General features: G+C 40.8%; 1 protein-coding gene across 19 annotated transcripts in view; it reads left to right on the top strand.

Moving 5' to 3' along the window:
- DLG2 (discs large MAGUK scaffold protein 2) overlaps positions 1-18,985 on the top strand; it is a 1,248,672-nt gene that overhangs the window by 981,873 nt on the left and 247,814 nt on the right. For 16 of the 19 annotated variants that reach the window (XM_089512900.1, XM_089512903.1, XM_089512905.1 and 13 more), the window contains one exon: positions 7,534-7,689. The exons of the other annotated variants lie outside the window; for them this stretch is intronic. In XM_089512900.1, the coding sequence (XP_089369026.1) occupies positions 7,534-7,689 (156 nt within the window). The remainder of the gene's footprint in view (positions 1-7,533; positions 7,690-18,985) is intronic. 19 annotated transcript variants of the gene reach the window in all.

The raw sequence follows: 18,985 nt of genomic DNA on the forward strand, positions 1-18,985 counted from the left end.
GGCATACAGTCCCAGAAGCTAAAAGATGAATTTTGTATTTGTATTGAAGGATTGCTGCTTTAGCCTGTTTTGTATGATGTACAGAATAATGTGAATCTCTTGTCCTAAGGTGTGTTTGAGAATGTACAATTGAATGTTTGACATTTAAAAAGATGATTGTGTACAAACTGGAAAAGGGAATGGCATCTCCAGATGCATTGGGGAATGGGATGCATTTGTTATGTAATCTTATTTCAAATTTCAAAGTGTAACAAATGCTTTGTATTTGCGTTAATCACAATAAAAGACATACAATGAGCAGCTGTTCAGTCTTTGAAAGTGCTTTGGTTGTGGATTAAGTAACATTGATCTATCTTGAAAGAATCTGCCTCCATCCCCCCTCCCACTTTCCTTAATGCCTGTGCATTTGATTCCATGAACATCTGTAAATCCATTTCAAGAGCTAGTTCTCCCTTTTGTAGGACTTTAATATTCATTTTCAATCTGGCACATTTGCGCTTTTTATATATATATATATCTACATAAATACCTTTAATTTACTCGTATGACATTATTCTTTCTGAGCTACTCCTCTCAGCCACCCTGTTATGGGTTTCCCAGTGTGTTACACTGCCTAGAATGGGAGACCTTGAACCAAAACATGGGAGTGCCAGTCAGTGGGGTGCAGTGTCTATAAATACAGGGGGGCTGTTCTAACTCAGGGTTGAGCAGTGGCCCATCAGATGGTGTTAGATTGCATCTCCCACAATTAGTGTTGCCTGGTTTTGAAAATAGCAATAAGATACAGTTGAAATTCATGGCATGTGGGGCTGACAGTCATAGAGTCATATAACAGAATCATAGAATTGGACAAGACCTTAAGGGCTATCAAGTTCTGCCATGCAGGAAGACACAATCAAAGCACTCCCAACAAATGGCCATCCAGCCTCTGTTTATTATTATTATTATTATTATTAAACTTTATTTCTATAGCGCTATAATTATACACAGCGCTGTACAAAGTCGGTAAAATTAGGAGTAAATAAAAGCCTGCCCAAGGCGTACATTCTAAGATAATAACAATTAAAAGAGGAATAGATAAAATTACCATATAGAAAGGAAAAAACAGATTAAAAACATCAAATATCAAACAAATCACATCACATCAAATATTGTCAGGCAGCCAGATAACAATCACAAATTCCCTGAGAACGCTTCCCTAAACAATATGGTTTTCAGCTCAGCTTTGAAGCTGGTTAGGGAAGTGATGAGCCGTGCATGCAGAGGAAGAAGGTTCCAGGAATGAGGGGCAGCTAGAGAGAAGGGACGGATCCGGGACGGGGCAGAGGAGATCCTGGGTTGAGAGAGGAGATTTTGGCTACCAGAGCGGAGAGTGCGAGTAGGGATGTAGGGAGAGAGAAGATCAGTTAAATAAAGAGGGGCCAGCCCATGCAGGGCTTTAAAGGTGAGTAGCAAAAGTTTGTACCTGATGCGGAAAGGAAGAGGGAGCCAGTGAAGGGAAGACAACAGAGGGGAGACATGATCATAACGGCGAGCGAGTGAAATAATGCGTGCAGCTGAATGCTGAACAGAAATTAATGGGTGGAGGTGAGAGAGAGGAAGCCCTGCCAGGAGGAGGTTACAGTAGTCTAATCGTGAGACCACTAGGGCATGGACCAGTGTCTTTGCGGTAGAAGCTGAGAGATATGGACGGATTTTGGCGATATTATAGAGAAAAAATCTACAGACTTTGGCTGTAGCCTGGATCTGTGGGATAAATGACAAAGAGGAGTCAAAGATGAAACCGAGACTGCGGGCTTCCTGGACCGGCTGGATCGAGATGTTATTGACGGAAATAGAAAAGGAATAGTGAAGGGTGGGCTTAGGAGGGAAAACAAGAAGCTCAGTCTTGGACATATTGAGCTTCAGACGCCGATGGTGCATCCAGTGGGAGACAGCTGTTAAACAGGATGACACTTGCTGCTCTAGCTCTGGTGAAAGATTAGGGGTGGAAAGGTACAGCTGGGTATCATCGGCGTAAAGATGGTAGGAGAAACCAAAAGAACTGATAAGTTTGCCAAGGGAGAGTGTGTATAAAGAGAACAGAAGGGGACCCAAAACAGAGCCCTGAGGAACTCCAACAGATAGGGGGACAGAAGACGAGGTCTGACCACCCGAGACCACTGAAAAAGATCGATCTGACAAGTAAGATGTTTAAAAACCTCTAAAGAAGCTTGTGTTCTGCCTACGTGCCAGTTAAAAGGATTGGTTTCAGTTAACTTACCCATGTATTTTCTCTGTAAAATTAGCATGCCACCAACATTCATAAATGACTGTACATATGCATGCATGTCCATCTTTTAAATGGCCCAGACTCCAGAATATGAGAATTTGGGGCATCTTGTTGAGTTTATATAAAAAACTTTCCAACACTCAAATATATGGTGTTCCTCATAATAAGGGACACTTGCCAGTCCTGTAAGAGGCAAACTTTTCAGTTTTCAAATAAGGGGCATCCCTTACAATAAAGGAAACTTGGCAACACTACCCTCAGTCCTTCATCACTGGTTGTGCTGACTAGGTCTCATGGCAGAATAAGTCCAACACTTTCTGGGGGTTCATAGTTGTCCACCTCTGTTCACAATGGCTCCTTTACATTTGTCCATGAGAACCAAAAGGGGAGAAGCAGTATGCCTTTTGCATGGTTACTCAGAACTGAATCCAGCTGTATTCAGAAATTAGTTTCACAGGATTGCAGCCCAGAACCTTTGTAGCACTTTTCCTGTTTCTAACAAGAACTCCCGTAAGGTGAATAGAGAAAATTTGCAAATTTGTTCTTCAAGCAAGCATGGAGAAGTTCAAAAATTCAAAAAGTTCAGTGAGTTTTTTAAAAATATTTTTCACATTTCAGGACCATTTTGTGAAAATTTCATTTCTGTCCCAAACAATCCCCCCTCCTAATTCAAACCACTACACCACACTATGGGATTAAAAGATGAGGGGGGTATGCTGGATGATAATCAATCAAGCAATCAATCAATCAATAAAATATGCAAGAACTCTATTTAGTAATAATCATACTATTGACATCCTTGGAATCTGCATAGAATTGGGGGTACGGCCAGTAGGCTCTAAATTAATATCACAAATATTAAATGATATTTGTTTGAATCTGAATTGCAATAAGAAGTATTTTTAATCTGATTGTTTAAGATCAGCCTGTTAGCACATATCTCAAAATATTTTTGAAGTGTGTCTTAGTTTCAGAAGTACTTTGCCCTGTTGTAAAGAATAGAAAGAGAAGCACCTATACACACCTTGGTTGTGTGAAACTATATGTGTGGTTCTCTAATTCCTGATCAAAGTGCTGTGCCCCACTAGATGAGAGGCAAAATAGCTCTTCCTTCCTATGGAAGCAAAACTTATTTTTGGACATATTCACAAAACATTTTTTTAATGATACCTCAAAATTGTTGAACTTTTTCAATACTTTTTGTCATATGAAACTAATACTTTTTGTCATATGAAACTATCTAGATCCAAAATACTTTCCTACAATATTGTTGAGACACCATGCACTCTGACTAAATGTTACGGCATTCACAAGACCAGGTCAACGATACGGAAGCATTCAACCGAAAACTTAGACTTTGGTCTGCCAAAAATGATCATGGAAATTAGCAGTTGAATGAATTCAGTTACAGCATATAGAAGAGTAGTCCTTCATTCTGCCATTTCTTATATTTCCTAATTAGAAGCCATAAAGATTTACTTTGAACATGTCAGATTTAGGTATATAATGTATGTATTTACAGTGAATTTTCAACACAGAGAAAATTCCATATTCCACAATGGAATTCAGAAGTAGTTACCGCTGCAAACTTTATTCTAGAGCCTGAAGGTATAAAATATTTATTTTCTGACCTTCCTATAAGTGCCCTGGGGATCATATATATCCTATAGCATATAGCTCATTAAAATTCAAGAAACGTATGTCATGAAACATTAGAGGGAGAGGTTGAAAAGCTGTCAATCAGCTGTGGGTTTTTATTACTTGCTTTCAGTGCTATCTTATGCCTGTTTTTCTGGAAGCATTAGGATTTATAAGATCAAAGTTTTCATGATTTAAACTAAGAGGACGTGTGTGTGTGTGTGTCACCATTATTATTTTCATGGCAAAGAAGGTCCTTCAAAATCAATACTATGGTCTCAGTACTATTGTTTTTATTAAAGTAGACCCATTAAAACAGTTTGATTTATTTACATGTCAGTTCAGCAGTTTATTCATACGGTTTATTTTTGTTGAGATTCCAGCCCATATGTGCATGATTTTATGGGGGAGAAATTTCTTTACATGTTTGTATATATGGATGGGGGTGGGTTAGGTCATTCTCAACAAAAATCAGTATAAAGTAAGTGAAAGCTTGCTAAGTGGGCTAAAATGAAAATGGATCAAACATACCACTTTTTTTCTTTTGATGAGCACCCCTTATTTGATTTTAGGCATAAAATCCACTCACGAAACAAACCCAACAGTTGTGCTACGCAAAGTATTGTTAAGGTTTCCTGATATTTCCTGATTTATTTATATATACATCTCATCCTTCCTCAATGACAGCTTGGTGTGGCTAACAAGTTGTATAAAGCACAACAGAGTGTACTAGCATGAGTAAAATCATCACTCTAAAATCATTGATATACACTTTTAGTCTCCGTTATCCAAAATGCTTGGCACCAGAAGTGCTTTGAATTTTTGTGGGGTTTTTTTTTTTGGGGGGGGGGGGATTTGGGAATATTTGTATATACATAGCAATATCAATAACAAATACATTTCTATACCACTTATTGGTGCACTTAAGCACTCCCTAAGCAGTTTACAGTGTGTAAGCTAATTGCCCCAACAAGCTGGATACTCATTTTAGTGACCTACACAAGGATGCAAGGCTGAGTCCCTGGGATCGAACTCGCAACCTTGTGGCTGTGAATGGCTGCAGTACCAGAATTTAACCACTGCACCACCAGAGCTTCCTGACATAATGAGACATCATGGAACTGGGGCTGAAGTCTAAACATGACATCAGAATGTTTTTGCTGCCAAATTTGTTGCCTGAATACAGCCTGGGTCCATCCCTGCTTCCAGCAACACTTAAACCAGAAAACTCCTGGATCCAAAAAGAGCCGTGATGAGGGCTCCTGGAAGTGGGAATGCACCTGGGATGTATTCAGGTGGCAAATTTGGTGGCAAAAGCCTTCTGACAACATCAGGATGCTGCCCAGATTAAGCTTTAAGCCGGTTAAAATAGAAACTGTAAAATCATCAAGGATCTGCAATTAAACAAATGTAGGACTTGCCTGTCCCTCAAACACTCTAGTAGATGTATTTTGTACTGTGCAATTATAATAAAAACTTGAAAATGTATAATATAACTTTGGCCTGGCACTTCCTTTGCAAATTCTATTGAGATGTCTAGTGCACAATGGAGAAACCCAGAACTACAATTTTCCTTGCCACGTCAGTATTTTCAAAACAAGGCAGACCCTGGATATATCAATTGGAAAACACTTACTTTTGTGCTATTTTACAGCTCTCTGGAAATAAATGGATATTTAAATGTACCAAAATAGTTGTCATGATATGACATTGCTGGGTTTTCTTCCTTCCCCACACCTCATCCCCCCAAAAAACATTTTGTCCCCTTTGATTTCACCAAATTTTGTTGTTGTTTTTAACAAAAAATATTGCCCTTCAGCTTTAAGGATCTGTCATTTTTAAGTGTTATTTTTCCACCATTAGGTGCACTGTATCATTTGGTGGCTGCTTAATGTGTCGTTAGCCAACAGAATGTAGAACAAAAGCCTGCCATAGAAGACTTCATAACTGAGAGATATAGATGTCCTGCACTCATGAATTTCTGAGAAGCCTCTGTAGATAAGCTTTCACAAAGATTTGCCTGGATGCTCCAAAACTCTGTTTAACAAACAGAAAGGAGAGAGCTTAGCTCTAAGATTGCAACTGCAGCTTCCGCAATTGCCATACATGCTGAAACTCTAACTGTGGATGTTGAACGGTTTATGGCTTGAAACGCTGGGCTGCCAAAGAGTAGGCCCTGCTATGCTGTATCTAAAGAAATTATCCAGCATGCTTAGTTCAGTTTCTCATGGACTGTATTCTTTGCTTGCATATGGTGTATTTTAACAATGAATACAATCAACATTTGTTCAAATGTTTGGCCTTTAACACAATGGAAATGGCGCTCTTAAACCAAGTATGCATCACATAGAGTGTATTCCTTAATTCCACAAATACACAGTATTAGCTATTGAAGATGTCACCTCTTGTTCACTGTGCCATTTGGAAAGGACTCCTAGTCTAAAACCGTGGCTTCCGGTCTGTTTAGACCATTCCCAGTGATCCAGCAACAACTTACTCATTTCACAGGTAAAATAGACTTCTATTTAATAGGATCCCCAGTCCATTTGACCCAGAACTGTCTACTCTGGTTGGCAGCAATTCTCCAATAACTCAAGCAGAGTTTTTTTCTCATCACCTGATAGTTCATCTTTTTAAGGGGAGATGCCAGAAACTCTGTCTGTGACTCAGTCAGCTTGGTGCATGAATTATGTTGTGTACCTCTAAGCTATAGCTCACATCTGTTTCCCTGATGTCAGTATTAAAACTGTTTTCCAGTGGCAAACCAAGATCAAAGAAGCAATGTCTTAGTAATCTTCTGTCACTACTAAATTATATCACCGTTCCATTTATATTGCCTACAGAAAATGGGTTGGGGTCCAGATTGCTTCAGTCCATTTCATATCCACTGGAAATTTTAAGTAAAGGAAGGTAGTTGTCCTACATTGCCCATTTCTGTTTTGGTGAAAGCACCAGTGCAGCAGCATCAAACTGGGCTGTCCTGGGTCAACTGGTTGACAGCTCAGCTGGTCTACCCTTTTCCCACAGATCATTGTTGCTTCAACCATTCCTACTGGGAAGCCACAGTTGTAGACCCTGGAGCCATGCATGTTGTTTTCTCACAGTTCATCAATGCATCACACATAAATGTATGCCAGAGAGGCTGCCAAAGGCCTTTCCACTTTATGATTAATGCGTGCACATAGATATTGTTACCCCTGTGGTGTGAATGTCTGTTCCTAATTTTATTGCTATTAATAAATTTTAAAAAGATGTACACCTAAGCTTTTGAGGATCAGTGCCCTGGTAAAGTAAAGGTCATTCTTGAGTTCCAGAAGGTAAGAAGAAATCTTTTAGCCCATCTCACAGGCTAAGACTTGAATGTTATAGTACAGCTGTGTCACCAATTTCCTTTTCTCTAGCTGTCTCGTGAACAGTTCTGTGCCTATCACATTCTTAAATCTTTGTGATGAGCGTATCGTAACTTAACAGAAGTTTCTTTTTCTTTCCTCCTTGGCGTATGTATCTAATCCTTCTCTCGTCGATCTTCTTTGCATGCTTTGGAGTACAATTGGTTGTGCAATCAATTGGTCACACATGTTAACGCCCGTCTAATCTCTTATTCTTGTCTCTATTATCACCAGGCCTCCTGAACCCGTTTACAGCACTGTGAACAAATTCTGTGATAAGCCACCTTCTCCTAGGCACTATTCCCCTGTCGAGTGTGACAAAAGCTTCCTCCTTTCAGCTCCCTATCCCCACTACCACATAGGCCTGCTCCCTGACTCTGAGATCATCAGGTACTGCATGCGCTTCTTCCTCACTTCCTCATAGTAAAATGCATGAAAGTTGCTCAAGCGCACATGAATTAGGCTCCATCTTTCACCCGTGGCTTCCTCCACAAAGGCTTGTTTTCACTTGGTTCCAACCTCACTCAGCTCACAGCTGCCATAGAAATGTGCAATCCTCTGTCAACAGGGTTGGGTTGGAAGAGTTGGCAGCCATGATACCATTGCAGGGCTGCTAGGTGGAAAGCCAGATGGTGTCTGACCACTGGCCCATGTAGTTCAGTGTGGTTTATTCCAAACAGCACTGGCTCGCCACACTTTTTTTAAAAAAACAAAAACAAACCTAAATCTCCAGTCAGAGATGTTTTACAATTGAAACTCAGATCTATCACGGAGGGATGACTCCCCAAGGGATAGATTGTGCAGAGAGAAGTGGGGGAGAACATGGCTACTAGATTAGAGTCATCAACCTCTGCTAAATGAATTTCAGAACTTGGAAAATGACTTGTGAACTACTACTCCAAATAGTTTGGCCATAGTCATGTTTTCTGTGGAGATTCTGAGTGTCATGTCTTCCAAGCTCATATAAACCAGGAGGAAGATGCTAAGGAATAAGTGAAAAAGGCAGTGGGTGAAAGGAAAAGATCAGGAGTGACCAATTTTGGTTTTCTCATTCACACCAGATGCAAAAGCCCAGTGTAACCATTACATTGAATGGAGAATGCTTTGCATTCTGAAAAGCAATGAGAATTAAAGCCTTCAGATAGTAATGCTTCCAGATTTGATTACATTTTCCCATGATATACAACAGAACTGTCTTGGATATCTTTGGTGACCAAAAAGTAGCATATAAATGCTTTTAAAAATATAAAATAAAAACATGGCATAGATGATACAAAGGAAGCATCCATTCCCACGTGAACCTGACCAAGGGCTAATAACACTTATCTTAAAGTTACTATTGCTCCATGTTGCTGCACCATCAGTGGTGTGACTGATAGACATGAGAGGCAGGGCTCCTGAGGGCATGGATTTCCACTTAGTTCTGCCTTCATTTGCTTTGATGTAGGCAATGAAGGTCATTTTATTTAGCCAGGCTCCTTCTGTTGATGTGTTTCCTTTTAATTTCTTGCTGCATTCTCCCAGCATGTTGTTGTTATTGTTGTTCTTTCTTTTGCTTGCTTCTTTTGGATTTAACATTTTGTAACCCCCACCCATTTAGCAATTTTTTTTGTGGGGGACATAAATGTGTGCTTTAATTAGGATCCTATATTCCTAAGAATGTCAGGAATGATCTGCACAGACCCATTCATAACAACACAGGTATGATCAACTATTAGAAAATCACAAGAGAAAGTGGAAGTAGTACCCATACTTTTTACTCATGGAATCTGAATTTCGTATCAGGGATTTCATATGAATGGTATCCTTATGGTAGTTTGTTTCAAACAGCCTGGTTCCATAGTCCAATTTTTGAAGACTTTGGATGAAATATCTTATTGGGATTGTGTAGCAGAAATCTCTGCCTCTGGAGACATGCATGGATTATGCTGTTTTACATCTTCCTGGGTTCTATGGGGCCAACTATAATTGAATATTTCAAATGCTATCACAATTTAAGTCCTATGAGAGAGAGAGAGAGAGAGAGAGAGAATGAGCATGGTGTAGTGGTTTGAGTATTGGATAGAACTCTGATCCTCACTCATCCAAACCCATTGGGTGACCTTGGACAAGTCACACATTCTCTGCCTCTGAGAAAGGCAATGGCAGCAAACCTCTTCTGAATGAATCTTGTTGAAAAAAAGCCATAAATTGGAAATGAACTGAAGACATGCAACAATAACTACAATACAACTTGTTATATGACAAATCGGAAACATATACGCTGTCCCAAAATTCCATGCATGTAGTGAGGTGCCAGTACAGGACTTGATCGCAGGACTCTTCTGCCTCTGGTGCTCAATTGTATTGCAACATTTGGATGCCATCCTGAAGCCCTAAATAAAAATTATAAAACAAGTGAAAATGCATAACATGAATTCCACTTTAAAGAATTTACCCTTTTGTCCCCTCCTAAATATACAAGTAAAAATCCTGCTACCTGATTGAAAGTAAAAAGCCTAATTCTTATCCCTGGCAACTGCAGCTCTTCTCTCCAGCTCATCCTCTCTTTTTGAACACAATAAAAACAGTTCCTTTTTAATGGTTTCCCCACCAACTGGACCAAACCAATAATTCACAGGGGTTACACTATGCAACTCTTGCATTGAATGGTAAACCCAATGCACAGGTGAATGTGCATTTGCATGTGCCATGCCTACGTGTATGTATGATGTGTGATGTGCATGCACACGCACCATGTGCCATATGTATGCAAAATGGCACTATGGATGCAACTAACATTTAACCACATTGAACTCAGTGCAGACATGCCACATCAAACAAAAATGTCCAACTGCTTCTGTAGGGAAATATATGCATGGATAAGCTATAAACAGGAATTGGACTTAATTTATTTGCCCCCCCCCCCAGTCATTTGGAGGTATGTGGTTCCAGATATCGCTGTCCAGATCTTCTAATGTTCAAAAGCCCCCAAAACATTGGAAAAGTTTATTTTTGGATTACAGTTCCCAGAATCCTACAGCCACCATTGCTTCCTGCCATTGCTTTTCCATATCAATCCACTGAAACTGTTCTAGTTCTAAATCAGTCCCTGATACCACTAATGCACTGGATAAGGGTAAAGGAACTGAGGCGTACTTTAGGCAAAATGGGATATATCAAAATGCAGATCTGTAATTTCTGATTCAGCCTGTATTTGACGGGGTTACACTTTATTTGAAGACTAGGCTTCAGAGTCTGGGTATATTCCTCACCCAGAGCCAGATATTTCCTTTTCAAGAATATCCAAGGGCACATTAGGGTATCTAAGACTGAGGCACCAACTGTGCCCATACATGGGTTTATTTTTTCTAATGGTCATTATGGTACACATCAAATTACTTTGTTGTTTGGGTTTCTATAACATGCTCTACATGGGGTACTTTTTAAAAGTCGTCACATATGTGCATGCAATTGGTCCAGAATAGTGAGGCCAGAGTATTCATTGGGGCCATGTACAGAGAACATGGGGCTCTTTTTCTTTTCTTTTTTTGTAAAATAGCTTCATAGTCTATTGGTTTGATTCTGGAGAAAATGGAAGTGCTCATTGTGACTTATCAGGTCTAATGGTTGGAATCAGCCTATCTGAAATAGCCCCTTCAGAGCTAGGAAGTCCTGAGAGATTTTTCAAGAAAACCATTTCTCACAGTCTGAAGAAAACAGGGCACATGTCTCAAGGTGCTCAATGAATGGAAGATTTGTTAATAAAAAGTTAGGCTGGTCCCTCTCCATTGTTCTTCATCCAGCAAGCCAGTTTTGATATTTAAGGTTGTTTATTATTGAAGAAGGAGCGGCTTTTTCGTTCATATATTTTTAATTATGTTCTAAATCTTTTTATGTTTTTATTCACTTTGTGGTTTGGATTTTTTTAAAAAAAATGATTGTCTTGAGTGTCTTTTTGTGACAGAAAGGCTACTTGGTTCTAGTAGGATTTTGTGGCTAATCTGCTCCAGCAATAAATTCTGCTAACAACTGGTTTATCCTGCCATGTTCAGATATCATGATAATATGAGAGGTAGGAGTCATGTGGCCCTCCAAATTTTGTTGGACTGGAAGACCCAGCAGCCCTAGCCAGAATAGTCTGTGAAGAATACTGTGAGATGCAACTCAACAACATCTGGATGGCCATGTGATTCCCATCCCTGTTCTAAACTGAACTTGCTTGGCTACTCCTCCTTCCAGCCATGTGAACAATGACTGTGAATGAAGAGTCAGAATTCCACAGATCCTAGTCTTAGTATCCTTTGAAATGTGACTCATGCCTTCCCTCACCAACCAGATGTCCTGGAGTATTTAATGTTTCATTCAGTTATATGTATGCTTTTTAAAAAAATAAGAAAGAAAGAAAGAAAGAAAGAAAGAAAGAAAGAAAGAAAGAACCTAGTCTTAGTAAGACATGCAAGATGGGTTAAAGGCTTACAAAAATTCAGTGGCTGAGAAATCTGCTGTGGCGGGGCCGCAGGGGGTTCCCCCAGTTCCCGGTTTCTTGGAATGTTCCATTAGTTTATTCAAGAAGAGACCACAAAAGTGAATGCCAATAAACTTTAATTTCCAAAGTATTAATCACAGTTGTGGAATTTTGTTACTTCACAAAGTCCACTTGCGTCCAATTAACCCTCACTGGACTCTCACTTCTGGTCGGGATTTATAGTTCTTCTTCCCCCTCCAGGCAATCTTCCTTTGCCGGCCAACAATGCCACTGGAGGTCCCAGTGAAAAGCATCTTTGGAGCAATAGCTTAAGTTCAAGTCTACCTCGGGTGGAGGAGTGGGAGGCTGAGGAGCTTGAGGGTGCGCAGCCAAAAAGCCCTCTTCTATGGGGTTCCTTAACCCTTCGGACACGAGGCTCCCAGTTCTCATGAGTGTCCCCTGCCTTGCTAATGCTGCAGTTTTCCTGGAGCATCCTCCTCTCTCCCTTGCATCATCTGTCTCCCTGTCGCTTCTTCCACCAATGCTCTCCTCCTCAACCTCCTTGACCTTGCCCCTTTTAACCCTGGCCTCCTCCCTCCTAGGCCCCGCCTCACTATTTTTTCCTCAGTGCGCCTTTTCCCACAGGGCTTCTGGTCTTTGTAGTCCCTGGATGCCTGTCAGCATCTCTCCCTTCTTGGAACAACCCTCCTCCTTCCACCTGAGGTCTTCCAGCTTGTCACACCTGCTTTGCACATCTGGCACTTACTCTACAAGCATAATTCTTGATCTCTTCTCTCCCTGGTCTCCAGTAGATTTAAAGCCCCAAGGCATGCTGCTGTGGCAATTTACTGTCTAGGATGGAAAGTGGCAAGGAAACAATTCATGTGACTAAGAAATTGCACATCTCAGCTGTAACAGGAAATAAAACAAGGTCATTCTCCATCCAAAAGACCAATTTTGGCTGCACTTGCTGTTGGATTGGACACTTCTTGGCTGCCTAATTTGCCCCTTTCCTATTCCCTGGCCAATGAATGGTCACAACAGTGTAGAAAATACTTGTGAAATAGCTGAGAAGTCCATCACACATTTGTCACCAACAAGATTCTAGCTATGTATCCCAGGGTAGGGAAATTCTCCACTGTTTCATGGGTCAGACTTCTGTAAATCAGTATCATCTGAGAAAAGAACCAATTAATTAACACAAGAAGGACTGATACAGACACAAGAAACCTTTGTGCGATTCAGCTTTGTCTTTTTTTTTTTTTTTTTTTTTTTTTTTTTTTTTTTGAGTAAGCTTTTACCACTATCCCAAAAAGGACACAACCAGTAAGATCATAGGAATCTCCCTCAAGGCAGCTCTTAGGAGGATCAGGCTTTGAAAGGACCATGAGATTTTCATGTCTGCAGCAAACAGATTTCATTAATTCTCTGTAAAGATTATACTCTCCCTCGTTTTCACAAAGAAATCTTTGCTTCCGCTGTGTAGCACAGTGTGCTAAGACCCAAACTGAAAGAAGTTGCAGATGCATCCTCAAAAGCATGCAGGGGAAAGCCTGCCTCTTGGGGAGATGTATATCAGCTCAACACCACAGGATAGTATTTAGCTTTAATTAGGGGCTTAAGATGCAGCAGCAAGAGGAAAAGGCTGTATTAAGCCACTGAATCAACTGTTTCATATGGGTTCTTGTGGACCATGCTGCTCATATACATTTTGTTTCAGGATGTATATTGTCCAAATATTGGACAAGAGCCATCTTGAGTTTTCCTGAATGGCTGCTGTCCCTTACAATGCTTACTCAAAAGTCAGGGAAGGGAATCAGCCTCACAGAAGAGACCTCCGCTAGTACAAACGTGATGCTGCTGGGTTTCTGTTGTTGTTTTCTCAACAGGGTTGCCATATTCTTTGTAACAGATGGTCACAAAGATGTAACAGTTATAAATGTGTCACTTGTTCCTACAACTTTTCCAAAGAGAGACAAAGTGGGCACAAAGGCTTCCTAAGTAGTGATGTCAATTCCTCTCTTTATTCTTCCCGTCAATGAAGTGGGGGGCAGGATTATTATTTTTTTACTCTTCTTGCTCCCCTGTGGAGAGCAAAATATTTCAACTCAGTTGTTCCTCACAGACCATTTCTGACAGTTTCCCAAAGAATAAGGGCTATAAAACACTCAGCTGTCTTTCCCTCCCAAACTTTTCTTGCAATTAGCAGTGTGAACCATAAAATTCAATCTGCCATGTCTAACAAGGAAGGATGTCCTATGATTATCTTTATAATCAAAATCCCTCACTCCCTCCTCTCCTGCAGCCCAATGAAATAACTCAAATTGTCTTGACTGAGACTAACACAATTAAAATGGGGAATATCTAGTTACCTAGGTGATCCTACTGTAGCTGTTTATGCTTATGGACATGTGAAGCACACATGAATACATATACTTTTATTATTTGAAGCTGTAATGGATCTTTTGGTGGTGATTGGAGAGCACCATAAAACACTCAGCTGCCTTTCCTTCTATAGTGTTTATGAAAGCTTATGTTATAAATTATTTTGCACAGATAGGGGCTATATAGATGGGCAGCATGCAGCCACCCCTTTTTGCCCTGGATCGGTGCCGCAGGAACTGCATGTAGCAGCACAGATCCACTCCCTGAAGGGAGCAAAAAGAAGTTACCCCAAGCGGCTCTCTGGAAGGGCATCATAGGTGTGGTGGCATGGCAGTGTGGCGGCGTAGTGGCTCGGTAGCACAGCATGATGACGCTCCTTCCGTGCTGCACTGTTTGGGTATTGCACCACAGTGGCATCATCATGGTGCATGCCATGTAAATGGGCACATGCCAAAATGGTGCCCTGGCAGGGTCATAGCATCGAGCATGCAGGCACTACGCCGTGACTCTGCCCACAGGCCAGCGCTTTTTGCTGGTCTGTACAGGTTTTCAGTCTCAAAGCTGCTAAAAGATCCCTTTGCTTGCTGCGTATGAAAGGGTTATACCTGTGGAACTCTGCTTATGCAACTGTGAATTGAATCACAACTGGATTCCAGTCATAGTCTCAAAAATTTTAACAAGATGTATCGTACATTAAGAACAGTTTGACCATGGAACCAATTGCATAGAAAGGTGGTGGAGTCTCCTTCTCTGGACTTCTTCAGGAAAAAGTCTGGAAAGCTACCTGCTGGAAATGCTCTAGCTGTAGTTCCTGCACTGAGTGAGGAGTTGGACTTACTCAGTGGCCTATGAGGTTCCTTCTAACACTGTGATTTTATGGCTGAGATAACTCCCAGCATTCCTAGGAAGCATAGCTAATGGTGAAGAATACTGGGAGTCGCAGTCCAACTTAATTTGGAAAGCCACACTTTCTAGTACCAAACCTAAAAGGAATCCTTGTGGGAGAATCGGAATAGCAGTTTTGGGGCACCATAAAACTATCCCTGGTAAATATGTGTAGTTGGAATAGATGTATGTGTTAGGACTCAGTTTAGATGATGCAGTTACTAGGCCTCAGCATCTATTAATACTCAACATGCTCAAGCCCATGAGTGAAGAACAGGTGGCCCGTATCCCTTCTTTTCACCCCCAAGACCCTACATGGCTGGATTTATTTATTTATTTTACTTAAATAAAGGGAATTGTGTTCCTAGATTGTAAAGGAAGAATGGTGAAGGAAGATTTTTTTATTATCATGACTCTTAACTGCCATAGCTCCAGTCTATGGAAGCCTGGGGTAAGTAGCTTGGAGAGTCACTCTCTGACTGAAAATTCTAAATATCTCTTCCTTAACTGAAAATCCCTAGATTCAATCAGGTGGAACCATGGCAGTAAAAGTGGAATTATGGTATGTAATAATGTAGTGTGAAAGGAAATGTGATTTCGAGTCATTTCCAGTTTTAGCGCATGGGGCAGTGAGCCCACAATGACTCTTTAGAGGTAGAACATTGTCTCCTTAACTCATGAAAGTGGCTCATTACTTACCAGTACTGTGTGCTACCAATGAAGAAATGTATTTAATTTTGTTTAAAAGGGATTGGGTTTTGAATAGTCTCATTTATGATTAATCCCTGAACAAAAACTTCATTTTAAGTTTGAAATTGTCTGCTGCAACCATCAAATTGGGTTCTACTTCAGTGGACTGGTTTGCTCTTTCCCCTCACTCTTATAAATGCACATTAAAGCATTTATAAATGCATTAAGGAAGGAAGATATATTGATTTATTTGGTTGCAGCTTTGCTTTTGAGACCATTAAAACAAAGCAAAACAAAGCCCTGAGCTTTGAGATAAGAGTGACTTAAAGTAACGAAACTCCAGTATATTTTTTAAGTATGCCAGAAAGATCTTCAGTAAGGCCCTGTACAGAGCAGCCTGAAAGGCCGGCATGGAGGCAGAGTCAGGGTGTAGCATCCTCACGACACACGTCCACATCCCCCCTGGGCACCCTGACAACGTGAGGTTGTCATGGCCCCGATCCAGCTAGGAAAGGGGCAACATCCTGCCACCCCTTAGGGTTGGTCTGTTGAGCCCCTAAAAGTCTCTTTTCTTCATTGTGTGGTAATGGTACCAACAAGTACTGTTAAGCTTGACTCCATGTTTGAAGGGGCTGTTGGCAAAGTGCTGTCTTGTGGAGTCCTCTCATGTGAGTGGGCTTACAGCTAGGGGTGGGCAAACTGGTAGGTCAGAGGTAGGGTTTCCAGATCGCAGGGCCATAGGATGAAGAGAAATGTCAGGTCAAGAGTGCTGCTCTGAAAAGTAGAGTTGGTCCTCTGTATCCACAGATTCATCAATCCACAGCTTGAAAATATTCAAAAATGTATATAAAACCTAAAAAACAAAGATTCATTTTGCCATCTTACATAAGGGATACCATTTTACTATGCCACTGTGGCCTGAAACAGACGAGCCAAATGATGTGGTTTCCCACCACGTTCAGGGTGTAGCATTTAGATGACACATGCCCTGAACATAGAGGGATGCCAGACCTGCATCATTGCCGAAAAACTGGGCCAAAAAGGAGCAGTAAAATGCTACTTCTTTTGCTGGCCTGGTTCAAAACAGCAGTGGCAGCCTGGATCAGGGCTGAGCACATGCGGTTGCCATGGCCCCAGCATGAATTGCGCTGATGCAGCCGTAAACTGCTTTTTTCAGCCTGACTCTTTCAGACCTATATTTAATGGAACTTGAACATCCACAGATTTTGGTATCCATGAGAGGTCATAGAATCATAGAGTTGGAAGAGACCACAAGGACCATCCAGTCCAAGCCTCTGCTATGCAGGAACACACAATCAAAGCAACTCAACCATCCAGGCTCTTCTGGATCATCCAGCCTCTGCTTAAAAACCTCCATAGGAGACTCAACCACTCTCCCAGGCAGCGTGCTCCACTGTTGAACAGATCTTACTGTCAGGATGTTCTTTCTAACACTGAGATGGAATCTCTCTTGCTGGAGTTTGCATCCACTGATCCATGTCCTAGATTCTGGAGCAGCAGAAATGCTCTGAATCTCACCATTTTATTTCCCCAATATGAACTAACTAGAGCAATACACTGGGGTATTACCAGGGTGACTAGATGTCCTAACCACAAAGGAGGACAAGGTACTGCAAGAGGCAGGATGTTCAAGGAAAATGTAGGTTATCACCAAATAAAAACTAAAGGCACTCATATAAACATAAATTTATGCTTCTTAGTCATGCTCAGAATAGAGCACATTCTGGAATTCCTCCTGATCAGAAAGTTGAAATGTAGGACAGGTCCTTGAAAAGAAGGATGTCTGGTCACCTTGGGTATTACATGAAATACAAATACATACTCCCAAATTCAGCTTCCTGGTGCTGATTGGAGCATTTTTTAAAAATTAAGTGGAGGGAAGGTAGGCATGAATGGTGGTCTAAATAACCCTGGTCTAAATAAAATCAAAGTCTTGGCTATAGAATTATATTAGAACTAAGCAGACCTGCTACCCATCTTCCTTCCCAGCATCTGTTCAAGATTCCATGAGTAACTTTTCAGTTAAAAGCAAATACCTTTCTTTTTATTCAGGGAGTCCTTTTGGCATCATAAGATGGTTGGCGGAAGGAAGATTAAACCAGTTAAAACTTTATGTGTCCTTTATTGTTGTTTTTAATTGTGCATCAAGCTTCAATTCATATTTTGCTTTCAGTTTGTACTGCATCTTTGTTCATTGTCTTGAGAACCTTAGTTAGTATATTAGTAATGAAAAAAAATGAAATAAACTATCCAGCCATTAGTACCCTGAATTTCATACTCTTTAAAAGTGCAAGAAGAACTTCAACTTGCACAGTACAGAGGTAGACAAGGTGCTATTCCTTTTAACTTCCAGATAGAAGCTCTCACAGATGTAACCTCTCTTTGTTCTTTTGGCTACTCCTTGTATCTGCCCCCCCTCCAGACTATGCTGATATTTTGCCATTTACCATTTTTTAATCTTATGACTATATTGTTGCTTGGGCGGGGGGGGGGGGGAGGTTGCTAGTCACTTTCATAGTGTTCTCTCTAAGAAGGCTATATTTATTGAGCATTTCTGTGGCTCTTTACACACAAGTAACTCCCATCGTGTTCAATGGGACTTATTCCCAAAGTAGCATGCATAGCAATGGCAACCTTAATCAGGATCAACACCATCATTATAATAAAAATGATGCTCATGATTTCTCAGACTTTGCAAGCTCCCTTTGCTGAGCCTTTGCAAAGGACTTTAGCACCTCTGCTTGCTTTTAATCTGCCTGCAAGTCCTGGAAGATACTATTGCGACACCAGCAGTGCATGAATTTGCTTCTTCTGTATTGTACCAAGATCAAATTGCAACCCTAGTTTAGATTCCATGATTGGATATAGCCTCTAATTCAATATGTTTTTATTTTTGTGTTTCTTTCTCCCTGTGTATGTCCTCCCTCTTTACTTACATTGTGGGGTTGCTGTGTTTTGCATGGTTTACATCTGAATGCAGTTCTTTGAATCATGCAATCTTATACCGGTCACCTCAGGGGTAGGCCCTGGTCAATTTAGTGGGGCTCACCTCTAGGTAAGTGGGTATATGATTGCAACTGAAGTTCACATTTTAGCACTGCTTTAAGTGCAGAAAGAGACTTTGGTGTTTTCAGTTGCTGTACGCACTGCTTATGTAAAACTTGAAGATCCTGAAACAAGTGGCTGAGCTTTAAGTTAGTGGAAATCATAGCTGGGGAAGGGGCACCATCCAGCCTCCCCTCAGACAGGGGATTAAAA

The sequence above is a fragment of the Sceloporus occidentalis genome, unplaced genomic scaffold (assembly GCF_023333645.1).
Source record: "Sceloporus occidentalis isolate IW3139 unplaced genomic scaffold, rSceOcc1.0.p SCAF_2, whole genome shotgun sequence".
Lineage (NCBI taxonomy): Eukaryota > Metazoa > Chordata > Lepidosauria > Squamata > Phrynosomatidae > Sceloporus > Sceloporus occidentalis.